This window comes from Bombina bombina, chromosome 3 (genome assembly GCF_027579735.1).
Source record: "Bombina bombina isolate aBomBom1 chromosome 3, aBomBom1.pri, whole genome shotgun sequence".
Lineage (NCBI taxonomy): Eukaryota > Metazoa > Chordata > Amphibia > Anura > Bombinatoridae > Bombina > Bombina bombina.
Genome location: NC_069501.1, coordinates 700,437,186 through 700,457,902, shown reverse-complemented (window position 1 = coordinate 700,457,902; position 20,717 = coordinate 700,437,186). Strand labels below are relative to the sequence as shown.

Below are 20,717 nucleotides of genomic sequence, written 5' to 3'. Positions count from 1 at the left end.
TTTTAGCACTTATTTGCCAGAGAAGGGTGGACAAGTTATACCCCCTCCTCAAGGCAGCAAGGGATCATAGGTTTATAATAAAATTAAAGCATGTAGAGAATATAAGAGTAGCAAGATTGCATGCCATTGAACTACTTTTTTAAATCTGCTTTCCTCCTAATCCCGTTGCCCTAGGCACAGGTAAAGTGGGGCAATGCCAAAACATGCCCTGGATTTGGTGTAAGAAATGGTTGGGTAATAACATCTTAGCAACAACTGAGTTAATTCCACAGAGAGTATTTTGAAGCAACCATAGAAAGAAATGTCTGTCGCTATTAATGCATGTTGTCGCTATGTAACTCATCTATTTAACACCAGGATATTGACTTCATGCAAGTTGCAACTCTTTGCAAGATAACTTAGATTTTTCTCTTTCTTTGCTATTGTCCTTGATATATTTGTACACAGTGCAGCATACACACATATCCATCTGTATAGTCACTCAGACATAATGGGTCAGATTACAAGTGGAGTGCTAATTAATGCTCCCACTCGAGCATTAATTGCGCTAGAAGTAAGTTTTTTGCGCTTTTCGGGTTGCACTATTATTATGAGTTGAAAGTAAACTGTTTTTGCTTGCCCTATAACCTGACAAGTGCAAACAGACGAACTTACAATATTGCATGCCAGTCATGTATTCCTCCATAGAAGTCAATGGAGAGAAAAAAACTAACACCTTACTCTTGCGCAAACCCAACTTAAATATGAATATTTCACATTCCAACGTTCTTTACACAGCAGAATATGTTCTATTTATTGATAAATACATATTTCTATACATATATCTGATGTTTTTTTGGTACAGTATATATTTATACCTATTTATATACATGTTTATATAAAGCAGGGGTCAAGTCGAGCAGGAACGCATGGGAACGGAGTTCCTGCACTATTTTTGCAGGCGGAACTAAGTTCCCCCTGGACAGAGAGCAGAAAGACTTCAGTAAACACTGGTGCTGCTGGTGGGAGGAGCTTGGGCACAGTCGGTTAGAGGGACAGTGAGATCCTCTAGTAATGGGCAGTAACACTTCCTACAATACACTAAATGCAAGCCTGTCAGCGGTCCTTCTGTGTGATCACCCTGCACTTTGTGGAACACATGGTGCTTACATTTCTGTGTGGCTTGCTCTGGGGTTATTTAGCTTCCTTCAGCAGAAATAGGACTATTGCTCTTTAATTGTGTAAGACTCTGACAGAGGAGGAGTCTCAGACCCAAAGGCAACCATTCAACCCTTCATTGTTTTTAATTTGCTTTCATTAACCAAAGTGTTTAGATTATATACATATAAATACAGTGTGTGTGTAGGTATATGTATAAAACAATATTAATTGTGTGGAAGTCTTCGTAGGTTCCCACACTATATTTTGTAGGACTTGACCCCTGATATAAAGGTATAGATATACTGTATGCATATATATATATAGGAATATCTATTTAGAAATACTTAGAACATATTCTGCTATGCACTATAACACTTATATATGAATATTGCAAAAATATGATTTTACATGTTTTCATCTACTTGACAGCAAAGGGTTCCAATGCCCTTATATATATATATATATATATATATATATATATATATATATATATATATATATATATATATATATATATGTCTTATGTGTGTACATATGTATTTCTGTGTTTATATCTATACTATAATTGCATTTGTCCGTCACCTTAGCCAGTTGCGCACGCATCCTGAATGGAATGTTGGCAGCGTGAGCATCCGAAGGATGATTCTTTCACTACCCTGCCATTTTTGGAATCCACCGGGATGCAGCGAAGGCAAACGGAGCATTACAAAAAAAAAACTAACCGCCCGCAATAATTATAAAAAAAATAAATAACCGCCAGCATGAAGTATTAAGAAAAAAATAAACTAACCGCACACACAAGTATTAAGAAAAAAATAAACTAACCGCCCGCACGAAGTATTAAGAAAAAAAAAACAACTACCTAATACAATTATTAACCCCTAAATCTGCAAACCCCAACATCGCAAAATACCCATTATATCTATTAACCCCTAATCTGCAAACCCCCCACAACACATTAAACCTAATTTACCTATTAACTCCTAAACCGCCAACCCCCACAATGAAAAAAACTAATTTAATGACTAAGTCCCCTAATTTAACACCCCCTAAATTAACCCCTTAATTACAATAAAAAAAATTACTACATTACAATAGAAAATAAAAAAAATTACATTACATTAATCTAATTATAGAAAATAAAAAAGGCTAACATTACAAAAAATAATAAACAACACTATCCAAAATACATAACTTAAACCTAATCCCTATGAAAATTAAAAAGCCCCCCAAAATAAAAAAAAACCTAATCTAATGCTAAACTACCATTAGCCCTTTAAACCTAAACTACCCATTGCCCCTAAAGGGGCATTTGTATGGGCATTGCCGTTAAATAGGAATTCAACTCTTTTTCACTGCCCTTAGAAGGGCATTCAGCTCTATTGCAATTTGCACAAAAAAACAAAACCGCAGAAAAAATAAAAAAAAACAACTAACACTATAGCTCCAAATAGATACTCACAGTTTCAGAAGTCCGGTGGAGAAGGTCTTCTTCCAGGCGGGTCTATCATCTTCATACACAGCGAAGGTGGCGCGGAGCAGAGGTCCGGAGCAGTCTTCCCAAATGTCGCTATCCTTGGCGGTGGTCATCTGTGGCAGCGGCAGCAGTCCTCAGCAGCTTTGGTGGTCCTCAGCGGCAAGTAGGCTCATCTTCATCCGATGTATGCTAAATATTGAATGCAAGGTACCGCAATCAATTTGGGGTATCTTGCATTTCTATTGGCTGAATTTTTCAAAATAGCCAATAGGATTAGAGCTACTAAAATCCTATTAGCTGTTCAAATCAGCTGATAAGATTTCAGTAGCTCTTATCCTATTGGCTGCTGAATTTTTCAAAATCAGCCAATAGGATGAGAGCTACTGAAATCCTAATGGCTGTTTAAATCAGCCAATAAGATTTCAGTAGCTCTCATCCTATTGGCTGATTTTGAAAATTTCAGCCAGTAGGAATTCAAGGTACCCCAATAAATATGGGGTACCTTGAATTCAATCTTCAGTGTGTGGCGGACAATCACATGAAAAGAGACCGCCACGCCTTCACCGAGGACCGCTGCTGCCTAGGAGCGCCACCGCCCCCGATGACTGTCGCCGAGGATCACAACTTCTGAGAAGACCGCTCTGTGCCGCCTTAACTGTGGATGAAGATGATGGACCCGCCTGAAAGAAGACCTTCTCCGCCGGACTTCTGAAACCGTGAGTACCTATTTGGGGCTTTAGTGTTTTTTTTACATTTTGGAGGAGGTTTTGTATTTTTAGATTAGGGTTTTTTGGGGCAAATTGCAAAATAGCTGAATGCCCCTTTAAGGGCAGTGAAAAAGAGCTAAATGCCCTTTAAAGGACAATATCCATACAAATGCCCCTTTTGGGGCAATGGGTAGTTTAGGTTTATTAATGTTAGTTTTTTTATTTTGGGGGGTTTGGTGGGTGGGGGGTTTTACTGTTAGGGGGGACTTTGTTTATTTTTAATGTAAAAGAGCTGATTTCTTTAGGGCAATGCCCTACAAAAAGCCCTATTGGTAGTTTAGTATTAGATTAGGGGGTGTTTTTATTTTGGGGGATTTTTTTATTTTTTTAGGGGTATTAGTTTAGGTTTAATTTTCTTATTTTGGGTAGCTTTGTTTAATTTTTCTGTATTTTTTACTTTTTTATTTTTTGTAGCTTGGGGGGTTTCATTTTTAACACACAGACTGCCCTCTGGACAGGCTTAACAACTATTGTGTATATATGTCTGTAAATATATATACACACAAATAAATACATAAACAAATATGTACACATATATAGACATATATATATATATATACATACATATACATCTCTAGACATGTATTCGTATGTACAGTATGTCTATGTTAAAGCCCTTTGGTTGCTTTTTTTTCTAACACCTGAGACCTCATATCTTTGAGCCTAATAACTTTTGTGTACAATATTTTTTTGAAATATTTTTTATTAGATGGGGTTATTATGAGTGTAACTATAGTTTGTAATGTATTTTTGATGTGTTTGTGCAACTTTTTTAGTTTTGCGAAACAGTTAACCAGAGCTCTGAAGTCGCGGTAATCATTCTAGGATAAATCGTGATTGAGCTCAAGTGATCATGTTTACTTTCAACTTGCAATATGAGCAGTAAGCCTGAAAAGTGCAAATGCCCGCTATCAACCCCTTATCGCTCGTGAGCAAACGCTTGCGCTCCACTCGTAATTTAGCCCTATGTTGCCAAAAATATGTGGACACCCCTAATAATTAAGTTCAGGTGTTTCAGTCACACCCATTGCTAATAGTTTCATAAAATCCATGACATAGCCATGATATGTCCATAGATAAACATTGGCAGTATAATGGGTCACACTGAAGAGCCTTTGTCAGTGTGTGAAATTTCTGCCCTACTAGATCCTCCCTTGTAAACTATAAGTGCTATTATTGGGAAGTAACATCTGATGGAAGAATTTGGGTGTGGTGGATGCTGGGAGAACACTACCTACTGGAATGTATAGTGCCTACTGTCATGTTTGATGGAGGATGGATAATGGCCAGGGGCTGTTTTTTCAGGGTTAGGGATAGGCCCCTTAGTTCCAGTAAATGGTCATCTTAATGCTACAGGATACAAAGACTTTTTAGACAACTGGGTGCTTCATGTTCCAGCATGACTGTGCCCTTGTGCACAAAGCTAAGTCCATGAAGACATGGTTTGACGAGTTTGGTGTGGAGGAACTCAAGTGGCCTTCAAAGAGCCCTAACCTCAACCTCACTGAACACCTTTAGGGTTAATTGGAGCAGTGATTGTGAGCCAAACCTTACCCAACATCAGAGCCTGACCTCACAAATGCTTTGTTAGCTAAATGGGCACAAATTTCCACAAGAGTTACGGCTGTTATAACCTGAAAAGGTGGGCTAACTCCATATTAATGCCCATAGTTTTGGATGTCCAACAAGATCATGTAGGTGTGATGATCAGGTGCCCACATACTTTTGGCCATATAGTGTATGAATACGAGCACTTACAATACACATATTTGCAGGTACTCCCTTCAGTCTGACTCACTGCAGTCTGTTCTCATAAACGCACAATTTCATAGTTGTACACATACCTTCATGATGACTCAGACAAGCCCATTTTAATACATACAGTACATATTTACACACAAAGACATTATGACACATACAAAATCGTAGTGACACATGCTAATACATAATGGTCTATGCTAAAACATAATTTTAATATGACACACACAGATTCATATTAAAGTGATTGTAAACTTTAAGGAGTTAAAGCCCATTATCAAAAAAGAATCTTAAAAACACTGACACTTTAATTCATTGATGTTTACAAAGACGCTTATTTTTTAAAAATACTTGCCTTTGCGTTATGGTAAACATAACGCAGATCCTCCTGCCTTCTTTAGAATATAGATGACGAATCCGGCTTCATCCAATTGTTGCGTGCCCCCTTTGGCGTCCAGCTCATATAGAAAATATAAAAACCTAAAACATCATGATGTTTTATTGCATTTGTGTTTCGTCATGTGCAAATGTAGAGATGACCCCTCAATGAGTTAAACAGAATAGTATTCCAGATTTGCTGGATCTGACAACTGCAGCCAGCTTTAAAGGGACATTCTGGCAAAAATTAGAAACATATTTATAGTACCCATGTATTGCCAAACATGTTTCTAGTAAAAGTTATCACTGTTTTAGTGTTACATTTTTTCTCTGCATGTGCATGTGAAGCATAGCTAGATATCCTCAGTGCACCAGCATTTTCAATACTGCAACTACTCAGAGCACTAGTGGAGCTTGAATCATGTCAGCAATTAACAAACTGAATCATTATCAAATAGTCCAAGTACCTTGGTCTCTCTGAGCAAGTGCTGTGTGTAAAATGCTGGTGCACGGGGCATACTTAAATGCACTTTAGAAACAGCTATAGCATTTACTAGAAGCATTTTTACTAATATATGTATATTACCAAAATGCTTCTATTCAAAAGTAAAATGCTCCCATGAAAATTACAATTTTGCCTGGAATGTCCCTTTAATATATCTAGGCATCTTCCTAGTTCATAATAAATACACCTCTAGTGGTGTTTTACGTCACAAAAAAAGTGCAAAACGCATACTCAAGAAAACAATTACTTGTGTTAATAGAAAATGAGATAAATCTATGTTTTCAGCTGGTTAGAAAGACATATTACTATAATAAGCTCTCCATTTCTCATCTGCTCTGACGTACCATGTTCCGGCGTATTTTAGTTTCATCTCTGTCATTTGCATACACCTAAGAGCAGCTAAAGTATAATTGGATGTTGGGTCTCACCTCAAACACTTGATGTACTTTCATTTTCAGTGATACCATCTGTTAGTTTACATTCACCTGTGAGAAGAAGTCTATTATGTCTAGACTACTCTATTGTCTAATTATACTGTAACATCTTTGGCCTTTGAAAGTAATAGTTATTATTTCACTGTAGTTAGTCTGTAGTTAGTCTTGAACCGAGCAGCTGGGAGCATGCATCACCGTGTACCAGCTAATTCACTTCTCTATTAAAGGAATATAAAACAGTAAAATAACACTAAATGTAATGATGTTTTCAAATCAAAGATTAGCCTGAAATTAACATGCAGATACATTTCTAAATATTATATTATTTGTTTAAATATTGAAAATATAGATGTAACAGTTTTGTTTCTATAAAGTAAAGTACTTTATAAAGTAATGGGCTCTGCATGATGGAACCTAGGTTTTATCTTTATCTCTTATTTGCATGCTTTGTTTTATATCTGTTCAAAATTGTCATCAGTAGAAGAGATAGATAAGAGGAAAAACTAGGTTTCAACATGGAAACACCTATTACTTTATATCAGCTCAGTGAAATTGAGGAAAATAAAAAAATGTATTGTTAAATTACAGGATGAGAGGATAAAATTAATAATAAAAGAATATTGCAAAGTTTTTTTTACTGCACATAATTAAATATTTTATATTATAATCTTAAACTTTTTAATGTCCCTTTAACTGACATTAATCTCAGAATGTAATTCACTGTCGTATTTCTTTAATCTATTAAGTAAATGACAGATTTTTATTACAATTCACAAACATATACAGGTACATTTAAGCATAAATCATGCAAATGTCATATGAGATAAACTGCTCTGTCTGCTCTATAGCACCATCTAGTGCCTGGATTATGAAGGAAATTGCAAAAACCCAACACCCCCTCTCTGCTATTGACGCTAATCTGTCAAAATTAGAAAGCCTAAGAGTTGTTGTGGCTCAGCCCTGTCCCTTGCTGAGATCTGTGTAAATAAGTAACTGTATGTGTACTAGAAACTTGTGTATATTTGTATTATGTTGCATAATATGACAAATAATATGTTGAATGCAGTGAAAGCAGATACTTCATTAACTATATTAACTATTGATTAAGTTTACCAAAATTGGATTTACTGCAATAAATACATAAAATAAAATACTACATTAATAATTTTGTTTCTAATTTTGCATTTCTTTCTTGCAGTTTTCATCTGTAGCTTCATGGTGGCTGCACCGATATTTGGCTATTTAGGAGATAGATTCAACAGAAAAGTGATCCTGAGCTGTGGTATATTTTTCTGGTCTGCTATCACTTTTTCAAGTTCATTCATTTCAAAACAGGTGAGTTACAGACTAGGTATCAACATAGCTGTATACAGTAAAACATCCCCTACATCAGAGGCATTTTATAGGAATAATTCTCTTTAAAGTACCTGTTAGTGCAAGCTAATTCTTAAGAGTAAGTATTTTATTCTTGAATAATGGTCCCTTTGTATAGATGTTTTTAAAACCTTTAAAGATGACCAAGCAGAACAAGTCAGTAAACGATGGCTATGTGTGTGTGCCATTCATTTTTATCTAACGGTCCTGCTCAGGAGTTTAATAGATGCACTAATGTGAGGTTCAGTTTTAACTGGAATGTCCCATTAAATTCAGATTCTGGGTCTCAGAGCATATATGATCTGTAGAGTATAAAGAGTATAAAGTAAAGCACTTATAGTAGTGTATTATACAACAGTGTAGCCACATAACCATAATATATGTGTTTACTAAATGCATGCATTTCTCTGATTGGCTCTACATTCCTACTGACATCACAGGAGTGTGGAAGCACCAGGTTTTTATGACTGTGAAAAAAAGTCTCAGGGGGAAAGTGGTTGTATTAGGAACACTGTGGACAATATCAGCAGTCCCTAAACTGTGGCACTACACTGTGTACATCTACAATAACATGGTTACTACTCACTATTGAGTAGTAAAATATCCAGAACACAAAGTGGAAACAAGTGATACACACATAGGGCCCCATGTACGAAGCAAGAGTGGAAAAGATTCTCAGCTTGAGAACCTGTCTGTCCGGCTTCATGTTGGCTGCCCATATGTACCATTAAACACTCACTTTAGAATGTAATGCTGACCCCCTCTCTTAAGTGACCAATTATGTGAGAGAAGGGCCTGCCAATCACCTGAACAAACACATTGTGGAAAGCAGGCTTGCATGAGCTCCACACAAGTTCTATGGCAGCATTCACAGCTTTATACATGGAACCCAAAGCCTATATTTTATTCCCTTAATTTCATTATACAACAACAATAATAATAATAATAATAATAATAATAATAATAATAATAATAATAATAAAGTATTTTAATCACAAGGCATTTTATGTCCTTTCATTAAAAAAGTATCCTTTAAAAATAAATAAGTAAACCCATGTGGAAAATGTTTAAGAAAACATTGTTCTGTGGCCAAATAACCACATCTTTATTTAAATTAGCAAATTCCTTTTAATTTAAACATTCTTTTGCATGTCTGGCTGTCACATACTTAAAAGCTAAGAAAATTACATATGTTATACAAAATGATTTCCTACTAATGGAAACCTGACATGTAAAATATTTATACAGAGTAGAATCAGCAGGAGTCACACAGCAGCACCTGCTTGTGTTATTTCTTCTATCGTGTAAGGGCAAAGACTTTAATGTAGAGAGCCTTACACGTCTTGTTTTAACTTGTCATTTTTTCCCTTATAGTAATTATGACATAACAATCCTGCATAGTTCAGACTGCAGATATTATAGGTGTCACATTCCTATAGAGATTATACACAAACTTTAATGTCACAAATCGACTTACTTCTGCTTTGTTATTAGAACTAATGCACAGTGCCGCATTCCTGAGGCCTGAGTACTGTTACACCCATTGCAAATACTTCTGTATACATTCAGGGATTTCAAAGTTTTGAAACAAATCTGCAGTGTATACAATTGGAAATATAAGGTTCTCAATTACATAACCCAGTACAATATAATACTAGTGATTATGTTGATTTAGAGATTGCACTTGCTATTAATTTGTTTTTTGTACTCAATTTTGCGTTAATATTTTGAATATGAGTTTGATGTTCTAAAATAGGAGTGCCAACTTGCGGCCTATGGGCCACATGCAGCCCTCTGCATTAGTGTTTGTGGGCGCCCAGAACTAAGAATGTGTGCCATAGATTTTGTGCTGCCAGCAGGTAGCAGATCTAAGAATGTGTGCCATAGATTTTGTGCTGCCAGCAGGTAGCAGATCTAAGAATGTGTGCCATAGATTTTGTGCTGCCAGCAGGTAGCAGAACTAAGAATGTGTGCCATAGATTTTGTGCTGCCAGCAGGTAGCAGATCTAAGAATGTGTGCCATAGATTTTGTGCTGCCAGCAGGTAGCAGATCTAAGAATGTGTGCCATAGATTTTGTGCTGCCAGCAGGTAGCAGATCTAAGAATGTGTGCCATAGATTTTGTGCTGCCAGCAGGTAGCAGATCTAAGAATGTGTTCCATAGATTTTGTGCTGCCAGCAGGTAGCAGATCTAAGAATGTGTGCCATAGATTTTGTGCTGCCAGCAGGTAGCAGATCTAAGAATGTGTGCCATAGATTTTGTGCTGCCAGCAGGTAGCAGAACTAAGAATGTGTGCCATAGATTTTGTGCTGCCAGCAGGTAGGAGATCTAAGAATGTGTGCCATAGATTTTGTGCTGCGAGCAAGTAGCAGAACTAAGAATGTGTGCCATAGATTTTGTGCTGCCAGCAGGTAGCAGAACTAAGAATGTGTGCCATAGATTTTGTGCTGCCAGCAGGTAGCAGATCTAAGAATGTGTGCCATAGATTTTGTGCTGCCAGCAGGTAGCAGATCTAAGAATGTGTGCCATAGATTTTGTGCTGCCAGCAGGTAGCAGATCTAAGAATGTGTGCCATAGATTTTGTGCTGCCAGCAGGTAGCAGAACTAAGAATGTGTGACATAGATTTTGTGCTGCCAGCAGGTAGCAGATCTAAGAATGTGTGCCATAGATTTTGTGCTGCCAGCGTCGCCTCTATCAAAACAGCAATCTGCTGTGGGCTTCCTTAGCAGCTCAGAACGGCGATCGCTTGAAACAAATAAAGGAGCTTTCTGCATGAAGAATGTTAGCAGAACTAAGAATGTGTGCCATAGATTTTGTGCTGCCAGCGGGTAGCATAACTAATAATGTGTGCCATAGATTTTGTGCTGCCAGCGGGTAGCAGAACTAATAATGTGTGCCATAGATTTTGTGCTGCCAGCAGGTAGCAGAACTAATAATGTGTGCCATAGATTTTGTGCTGCCAGCAGGTAGCAGAACTAAGAATGTGTGCCATAGATTTTGTGCTGCCAGCAGGTAGCAGAACTAAGAATGTGTGCCATAGATTTTGTGCTGTCATCAGGTAGCAGAACTAATAATGTGTGCCATAGATTTTGTGCTGCCAGCAGGTAGCAAAACTAAGAATGTGTGCCATAGATTTTGTGCTGCCATCAGGTAGCAGAACTAATAATGTGTGCCATAGATTTTGTGCTGCCAGCAGGTAGCAAAACTAAGAATGTATGCCATAGATTTTGTGCTGCCATCAGGTAGCAGAACTAATAATGTGTGCCATAGATTTTGTGCTGCCAGCAGGTAGCAAAACTAAGAATGTCTGCCATAGATTTTGTGCTGCCATCAGGTAGCAGAACTAATAATGTGTGCCATAGATTTTGTGCTGCCAGCAGGTAGCAAAACTAAGAATGTATGCCATAGATTTTGTGCTGCCATCAGGTAGCAGAACTAATAATGTGTGCCATAGATTTTGTGCTGCCAGCAGGTAGCAAAACTAAGAATGTATGCCATAGATTTTGTGCTGCCATCAGGTAGCAGAACTAATAATGTGTGCCATAGATTTTATGCTGCCAGCAGGTAGCAAAACTAAAAATGTATGCCATAGATTTTGTGCTGCCATCAGGTAGCAGAACTAATAATGTGTGCCATAGATTTTGTGCTGCCAGCAGGTAGCATAACTAAGAATGTGTGCCATAGATTTTGTGCTGCCAGCAGGTAGCAGAACTAAGAATGTGTGCCATAGATTTTATGCTGCCAGCAGGTAGCAAAACTAAGAATGTGTGCCATAGATTTTGTGCTGCCAGCAGGTAGCAGAACTAAGAATGTGTGCCATAGATTTTGTGCTGCCAGCAGGTAGCAGAACTAAGAATGTGTGCCATAGATTTTATGCTGCCAGCAGGTAGCAAAACTAAGAATGTATGCCATAGATTTTGTGCTGCCAGCAGGTAGCAGAACTAATAATGTGTGCCATAGATTTTGTGCTGCCATCAGGTAGCAGAACTAATAATGTGTGCCATAGATTTTGTGCTGCCAGCAGGTAGCATAACTAAGAATGTGTGCCATAGATTTTGTGCTGCCAGCAGATAGCAGAACTAATCATGTGTGCCATAGATTTTGTGCTGCCAGCAGGTAGCAGAACTAAGAATGTGTGCCATAGATTTTGTGCTGCCAGCAGGTAGCAGAACTAAGAATGTGTGCCATAGATTTTGTGCTGCCAGCAGATAGCAGAACTAAGAATGTGTGCCATAGATTTTATGCTGCCAGCAGGTAGCAAAACTAAGAATGTGTGCCATAGATTATGTGCTGCCATTAGGTAGCAGAACTAAGAATGTGTGCCATAGATTATGTGCTGCTGTTAGGTAGCAGTACTAAGAATGTGTGCCATAGATTATGTGCTGCTGTTAGGTAGCAGTACTAAGAATGTGTGCCATAGATTATGTGCTGCTGTTAGGTAGCAGAACTAATAATGTGTGCCATAGATTTTGTGCTGCCAGCAGGTAGCAGAACTAAGAATGTGTGCCATAGATTATGTGCTCCCATTAGGTAGCAGAACTAAGAATGTGTGCCATAGATTATGTGCTGCTGTTAGGTAGCAGAACTAAGAATGTGTGCCATAGATTTTGTGCTGCCATTAGGTAGCAGAACTAAGAATGTATGCCATAGATTATGTACTGCTGTTAGGTAGCAGCACTAAGAATGTGTGCCATAGATTATGTGCTGCCATTAGGTAGCAGAACTAAGAATGTGTGCCATAGATTTTGTGCTGCCGTTAGGAAGTAGAACTAAGAATGTGTGCTATAGATTTTGTGCTGCCGTTAGGAAGCAGAACTAAGAATGTGTGCCATAGATTTTGTGCTGCCGTTAGGAAGCAGAACTAAGAATGTGTGCCATAGATTTTGTGCTGCCGTTAGGAAGCAGAACTAAGAATGTGTGCCATAGATTTTGTGCTGCCGTTAGGAAGCAGAACTAAGAATGTGTGCCATAGATTTTGTGCTGCCGTTAGGAAGTAGAACTAAGAATGTGTGCTATAGATTTTGTGCTGCCGTTAGGAAGCAGAACTAAGAATGTGTGCCATAGATTTTGTGCTGCCGTTAGGAAGCAGAACTAAGAATGTGTGCCATAGATTTTGTGCTGCCGTTAGGAAGCAGAACTAAGAATGTGTGCCATAGATTTTGTGCTGCCAGCAGGTAGCAGATCTAAGAATGTGTGCCATAGATTTTGTGCTGCCAGCGTCGCCTCTATCAAAACAGCAATCTGCTGTGGGCTTCCTTAGCAGCTCAGAACGGCGATCGCTTGAAACAAATAAAGGAGCTTTCTGCATGAAGAATGTTAGCAGAACTAAGAATGTGTGCCATAGATTTTGTGCTGCCAGCGGGTAGCAGAACTAATAATGTGTGCCATAGATTTTGTGCTGCCAGCGGGTAGCAGAACTAATAATGTGTGCCATAGATTTTGTGCTGCCAGCAGGTAGCAGAACTAATAATGTGTGCCATAGATTTTGTGCTGCCAGCAGGTAGCAGAACTAAGAATGTGTGCCATAGATTTTGTGCTGCCAGCAGGTAGCAGAACTAAGAATGTGTGCCATAGATTTTGTGCTGCCATCAGGTAGCAGAACTAATAATGTGTGCCATAGATTTTGTGCTGCCAGCAGGTAGCAAAACTAAGAATGTGTGCCATAGATTTTGTGCTGCCATCAGGTAGCAGAACTAATAATGTGTGCCATAGATTTTGTGCTGCCAGCAGGTAGCAAAACTAAGAATGTATGCCATAGATTTTGTGCTGCCATCAGGTAGCAGAACTAATAATGTGTGCCATAGATTTTGTGCTGCCAGCAGGTAGCAAAACTAAGAATGTATGCCATAGATTTTGTGCTGCCATCAGGTAGCAGAACTAATAATGTGTGCCATAGATTTTATGCTGCCAGCAGGTAGCAAAACTAAGAATGTATGCCATAGATTTTGTGCTGCCATCAGGTAGCAGAACTAATAATGTGTGCCATAGATTTTGTGCTGCCAGCAGGTAGCAAAACTAAGAATGTATGCCATAGATTTTGTGCTGCCATCAGGTAGCAGAACTAATAATGTGTGCCATAGATTTTGTGCTGCCAGCAGGTAGCAAAACTAAGAATGTATGCCATAGATTTTGTGCTGCCATCAGGTAGCAGAACTAATAATGTGTGCCATAGATTTTGTGCTGCCAGCAGGTAGCATAACTAAGAATGTGTGCCATAGATTTTGTGCTGCCAGCAGGTAGCAGAACTAAGAATGTGTGCCATAGATTTTATGCTGCCAGCAGGTAGCAAAACTAAGAATGTGTGCCATAGATTTTGTGCTGCCAGCAGGTAGCAGAACTAAGAATGTGTGCCATAGATTTTGTGCTGCCAGCAGGTAGCAGAACTAAGAATGTGTGCCATAGATTTTTTGCTGCCAGCAGGTAGCATAACTAAGAATGTCTGCCATAGATTTTGTGCTGCCAGCAGGTAGCAGAACTAATAATGTGTGCCATAGATTTTGTGCTGCCATCAGGTAGCAGAACTAATAATGTGTGCCATAGATTTTGTGCTGCCAGCAGGTAGCATAACTAAGAATGTGTGCCATAGATTTTGTGCTGCCAGCAGATAGCAGAACTAATCATGTGTGCCATAGATTTTGTGCTGCCAGCAGGTAGCAGAACTAAGAATGTGTGCCATAGATTTTGTGCTGCCAGCAGGTAGCAGAACTAAGAATGTGTGCCATAGATTTTGTGCTGCCAGCAGATAGCAGAACTAAGAATGTGTGCCATAGATTTTATGCTGCCAGCAGGTAGCAAAACTAAGAATGTGTGCCATAGATTATGTGCTGCCATTAGGTAGCAGAACTAAGAATGTGTGCCATAGATTATGTGCTGCTGTTAGGTAGCAGTACTAAGAATGTGTGCCATAGATTATGTGCTGCTGTTAGGTAGCAGTACTAAGAATGTGTGCCATAGATTATGTGCTGCTGTTAGGTAGCAGAACTAATAATGTGTGCCATAGATTTTGTGCTGCCAGCAGGTAGCAGAACTAAGAATGTGTGCCATAGATTATGTGCTCCCATTAGGTAGCAGAACTAAGAATGTGTGCCATAGATTTTGTGCTGCCATTAGGTAGCAGAACTAAGAATGTATGCCATAGATTATGTACTGCTGTTAGGTAGCAGCACTAAGAATGTGTGCCATAGATTATGTGCTGCCATTAGGTAGCAGAACTAAGAATGTGTGCCATAGATTTTGTGCTGCCGTTAGGAAGTAGAACTAAGAATGTGTGCTATAGATTTTGTGCTGCCGTTAGGAAGCAGAACTAAGAATGTGTGCCATAGATGTTGTGCTGCCGTTAGGAAGCAGAACTAAGAATGTGTGCCATAGATTTTGTGCTGCCGTTAGGAAGTAGAACTAAGAATGTGTGCTATAGATTTTGTGCTGCCGTTAGGAAGTAGAACTAAGAATGTGTGCTATAGATTTTGTGCTGCCGTTAGGAAGCAGAACTAAGAATGTGTGCCATAGATTTTGTGCTGCCGTTAGGAAGCAGAACTAAGAATGTGTGCCATAGATTTTGTGCTGCCGTTAGGAAGCAGAACTAAGAATGTGTGCCATAGATTTTGTGCTGCCGTTAGGAAGCAGAACTAAGAATGTGTGCCATAGATTTTGTGCTGCCGTTAGGAAGCAGAACTAAGAATGTGTGCCATAGATTTTGTGCTGCCAGCATCGGGACCTATTTTTTTTTAATAATCTTTTTTTTGGGAATGAGTAACACAGTAGAAAATAATATGAATAACATAACAAATTACATTAATTGAAATCTCCACATTATACTAGAAGTACCTTAAAGGGATATGAAACCCTTATTTTTTTCTTTAATGATTCAGAAAGAGCAGCAATTGTATGCAACTTTCTAATTTACTCCTATAAACATTTTTTCTTCGTTATCTTGGTATCTTTATTTGAAAAGCAGAAATGTAAGCTTAGGAGCCGTCTCATTTCTGGTTCAGCACCCCGGATAGTGCTTGCTGATTGGTGGCTACATATCTCATTATATTATTATTTTGTGTACACAGACATTCTTCCTTATCTGGAAAATTAATGGAGTGTAATTTCTTCTGCTGGTTGTGTTAGCATTGCCTGTGAATAGCCTGGACTTAAAAGGATATGAAACCCTAAAAATGTAATTTGTGATTCAGACAGAGCATAGCATTTAATAAAAAGGTTTTTCAATTTACTTTTGTTATTAAATTTGCTTTGTTCCCATGATATTCTGTGTTGAAGAGCTAACAAGAGAACAAAGAAAAATTGTTAAAGTAAACGTAAAGTTTAACGGATGTGTGCCCGCTTTTAAAATCCTCCAATCACGACTTCCACCCCCCCACCCCCCAGAGCAAACATTGCCTGAAGCCAAGCTGTGATTGGAAGAAGCTGGATTTGTCATTTTTGACATATGAAAAGACTTGCAACGGGCGGGGGAAGGGCTGGAGAGGCTTTCAAGAATAAAAGGTAAATACAGGTGAAAGTCGAAAAATTTGAATATCGTGCAAAAGTTCATTTATTTCACTAATGCAACTTAAAAGGTGAAACTAATATATGAGATAGACTCATTACATGTAAAGCAAGATAGTTCAAGCCGTGATTTGTCATAATTGTGATGATTATGGCTTACAGCTCATGAAAATCCCAAATCCACAATCTCAGAAAATTAGAATATTGTGAAAAGGTGCAATATTCTAGGCTCAAAGTGTCCCACTTTAATCAGCTAACTAAGCCATAACACCTGCAAAGGGTTAATGAGCATGGAACTATTAAGGGGGCGCCCTAAAAATATTAGTATTACAGTGAATAAGTCCAGAGGACAATGATAGTATTATGATACAGAGGATGGCTGGAGATCTATCAATCCTTAGAGTCACAATTGACTATAGAATATAACAATTAATAGGGATTAGCTTATCAGAAACTATACAAAATATTAATAATAAACTAATGGGCATAAGATAGTAAAATTAGCTCAAAATGATGTATCCAAAAAGAAAGACAATACAAGCAAAACAACCATAAGCTAAGATCACAATTGCAGTAGTCCTATGTAATATAAAGTGGTCAGAAAAATAATAGTAATAAATAATAAAATAAAATAAAAAACAGGTAAATATCAAAATAAAAACTATAAAAACTATATATAATAGATATATAAATGTTAGAAATGTCTCTGATGGTGATAAGAGGACAATGGAGGCAGCAATCTGTGATGATCCAGGCCGGTATCCAGGAACAGCAATCTATAAGGACAATAAGAGACAGATGCGCCACAAAAGATGATTGTTTGTGTGTAAGGGGTACACTCACATTTATAAGGGCACCTCAATTGGTGGTGTAGAAGCAGTCTGGGATCTATAACAGTCACCCAGAAGACCAACCTCCCGAGTAAAATGTGGAATCTATATTGAAACGATAAAAGAGACACAAAATGCCTATATGGCCTAGTATTGTTTAAGCAATGATAAATGTAGACAAGTATAAAAGATTGCACTCACATTTGTTGTAGCATCTCCATTGATGCTAGTAGAGCAGGATGGGGTCAATACAGTCACCCAACAGACTTGGTACAGAGGCACTTTGGATAAGACAGCAATCCAAAACGCTCAAAGGGCCCAAGGTATTCAAAATTAGTCCAAAAATAAGGCAGCAAGTGTTAAAGTTAAAAATTACTTTATTAAAATGTTAAAAATCACAAGTGACACGTTTCTCAGCCTATGGCTGTTTCATCATGTAATATTCTAATTTTCTGAGATTGTGGATTTGGGGTTTTCATGAGCTGTAAGCCATAATCATCACAATTATGACAAATCACGGCTTGAACTATCTTGCTTTGCATGTAATGAGTCTATCTCATATATTAGTTTCGCTTTTTAAGTTGCATTAGTGAAATAAATGAACTTTTGCACAATATTCAAATTTTTCAAGTTTCACCTGTATTTTAACAAAACAAGGGAAATGTAAAGTTTGATGAATGAAAGTGCCCCTGTTTTTAAAAGGATTTTTAAAAACCGGGCACACATTTGTCAAACTTTACATTCACTATAATAGAAGTAAATTAGAAAGTTTTTTTAAAATTGCATGCTCTATCTGAATCATGAAAAAAAAAATTGGGTTTCAAATCCCTTTAAGACCAGAAACTTTTGGTATAGGTGGGGATACCACAGACTAAATCAGCTATTTAAAATGCCAAAATAAGGGTAAATGAGCTACTTGTAAATAATTTAATACACTCCAGCAGGTAAACTAGATTATTGAGAACAAATTAAAGGGACAGTATACACCATAATTTGTATTTTTTGTTATATATAGATAATCCCTTTATTACTCATACCCTAGTTTTGCATAATCAGCACATTTATATTAATACACTTTTTACCTCTGTGATTACCTTGTATCTAAGCCTCTGCAAACTTCCCCCTTATTTCAGTTCTTTTGACAGACTTGCATTTTAGCCAATCAGTGCTGATTCCTAGGCAACTCCACGTGCATGAGCACAATGTTATCTATATGGCACACATAAACTAACGCACTCTAGTGGTGAAAAACTGGCAAAATGCATTCAGATAAGAGGCGGACTTTAAGGTCTAAAACATTAGCATATGAGCCTACCTAGGTTTAGTTTTCAACTAAGAATACCAAGAGAACAAAGCAAAATTGGTGATAAAAGTAAATTGGAAAGTTGTTTAAAATGAAATGCCCTATCTGAATCATGAAAGTTTATTTTGGACTAGACTATCCCTTTAAAGCAGAGACATTTTTTTAGGTAAACTGTGCCTTTAAAGAATCAGAGGCTCAAACCACAAGCAGTTTGGACCAGACTTTTGTAATGGACAGGACCCCCTGCTATAGCCTGCTATTCCTTAGTTTTGTTCTGATAAATTTATGGTGGCCCTTTATGTACCTTCATAACCCAGAATAGCTTATCACATCAGAGAACATGCTGAAAATATTTTCCTTTGGATAAACAAGGTGATGCTGTTTCTCACAATCTCCCCACTGCTGCAGGCTGTTTTAATAATGAGTTTCAATTTTGGATTTAATGCATCCTTTTACACTTTAGGTTTCTCACACCTCAGAAAAAGGTATTGAATATACAGCTGGTAACTCATTTTTCATTCATTGTGAATGCTCTCAGGTTTTATTTGCCGAAATCTCCTGCTTTATTATTGTCATTGAGATGAAGTCTTTCTGGTGAATAGCATTAACAGAAATAAGCACGTTTATCACACTGGGTTTATTTACAGAAGATACCATGTGGGTTTTGGATAAAAACGGCATTTTCCCAACAAAACAAAAACACAATAGAAATACGTCAGATTAATTAGTTTGCATTTACTGTAGCTGCATTTTAAAACAATATTTATTTTGGTTACATTTTTATTATTTAAGATTTAGCAGAAGAGAAAAAAAGGTCTTACTCGTATGATAGTATAGCTGCTTATAATTCAGTACATCCTAATAGAAGGCATTTTTAACTGGTTAATTAAAGAGACATTATCAGTGCAAAAAGAAAATGCAGTGATTTGTTAGAATATTGCAGTAGTGCTGGTATATAACTATGAGTTTACCCCAGAGCTTACCATAACTATGTGTTCAACGTTTTCTGGGCAGCATTTCATGTGACAATAGTTTAAAAGTTAGTGCCATTTAATTTTTTTTTTAAGAGAATCAACAAACCATGATACTGCAATGTATAATCCAGCGTTTAACCCCTTTGATGCTAGGAAGGGCTGCAGCCAAGAGGTTAAACAGAAAAGCTATAGAACCAACTATTCATTATCAACAACTGTTTTTCCTACTTGTCAAGTTATGATTCCAGTAGCTTCTGATTTTCTTCATGTTGAGAAAGAATACAAGATTAGAACAGCATATATCTAAATTGCACAAGTCGTCTTCTGAACATGTGGAGGCGTTGCAAATGTATCATATAAAGTGGGGGGAGAACCTAACTAAACCCACAACTCTTTCTTCAGTGCACTAAATCATTAAATATAAGTACTGACATTTAGATAGTATTACAATACACAAACCAATGAAAGCCAAGTAATTTCATCAAAACCAGTGTTTGATGTAGTCATAATTGTTTTGGGTTTTTTCTTTTGACAATAAAAAATAAAATCATGCTTATCGTTTTTTTATTTTTTCAAGATAATTCTAGATAATAAAAAAAAATACCCACACTTCCCTTAGTGGTAGAATTTAATAATTAACTTAAATGATTGATTTAAGCACTTCAGACATCTCACCTCTTCGGGTATTGATGTACAAGGTACAAAAGGACTGACTTGCTATACTGTTTACCAGTCTTCCTTATTACAGTAAATAATTCCATTATCCTTTTTGCTAGCAGAATTCAGCAGGTTGTGTAATAAAGCTTCTGCTGGTTCTAGTGAGTATGAAAACTGTTTCTGTTGGCTGTAATGCTGTTTTCTCTTATCACCTGTTATTTTACTGTGTTAGACAATAACACACTTGATTTCAGGTCAAAAATAATTTTGTTTATATGTGCAATGCATTATATATATGAACAGTTAAAGGGCCATTAAATTAAAAGCATTTCTGCCTAACAGAGCAATAATAAAATGCTGTAATGCATTAGAGCAGTTTATTATTGTGCTATTGTTTGCATACAACTATGTGTTTAACCCCTGTTAAAAGGGTTACATACACAGTTAAAGTCAGTAAAGGAGCCAAACATAGCCGGTGATTGGTGTCTACGTACATATGCCCCTTGTGATTGGCTCACATGCTCATACTCAGCTCAGGATGAGTAGTGCAGTACCACTCTAGGGCAGACAGTTCAGTGCAACCAATAGACCAATAATAAAATGCTTTTTATTATTGAAATCTTGGG

At 37.4% G+C, this 20,717-nt stretch overlaps 1 protein-coding gene across 2 annotated transcripts in view; it reads left to right on the top strand.

Moving 5' to 3' along the window:
- SPNS2 (SPNS lysolipid transporter 2, sphingosine-1-phosphate) overlaps nucleotides 1-20,717 on the top strand; it is a 154,630-nt gene that overhangs the window by 88,005 nt on the left and 45,908 nt on the right. For both annotated transcript variants that reach the window (XM_053707497.1, XM_053707496.1), the window contains exon 3: nucleotides 7,658-7,794. In XM_053707497.1, coding sequence (XP_053563472.1) covers nucleotides 7,658-7,794 — 137 coding nt within the window. The remainder of the gene's footprint in view (nucleotides 1-7,657; nucleotides 7,795-20,717) is intronic.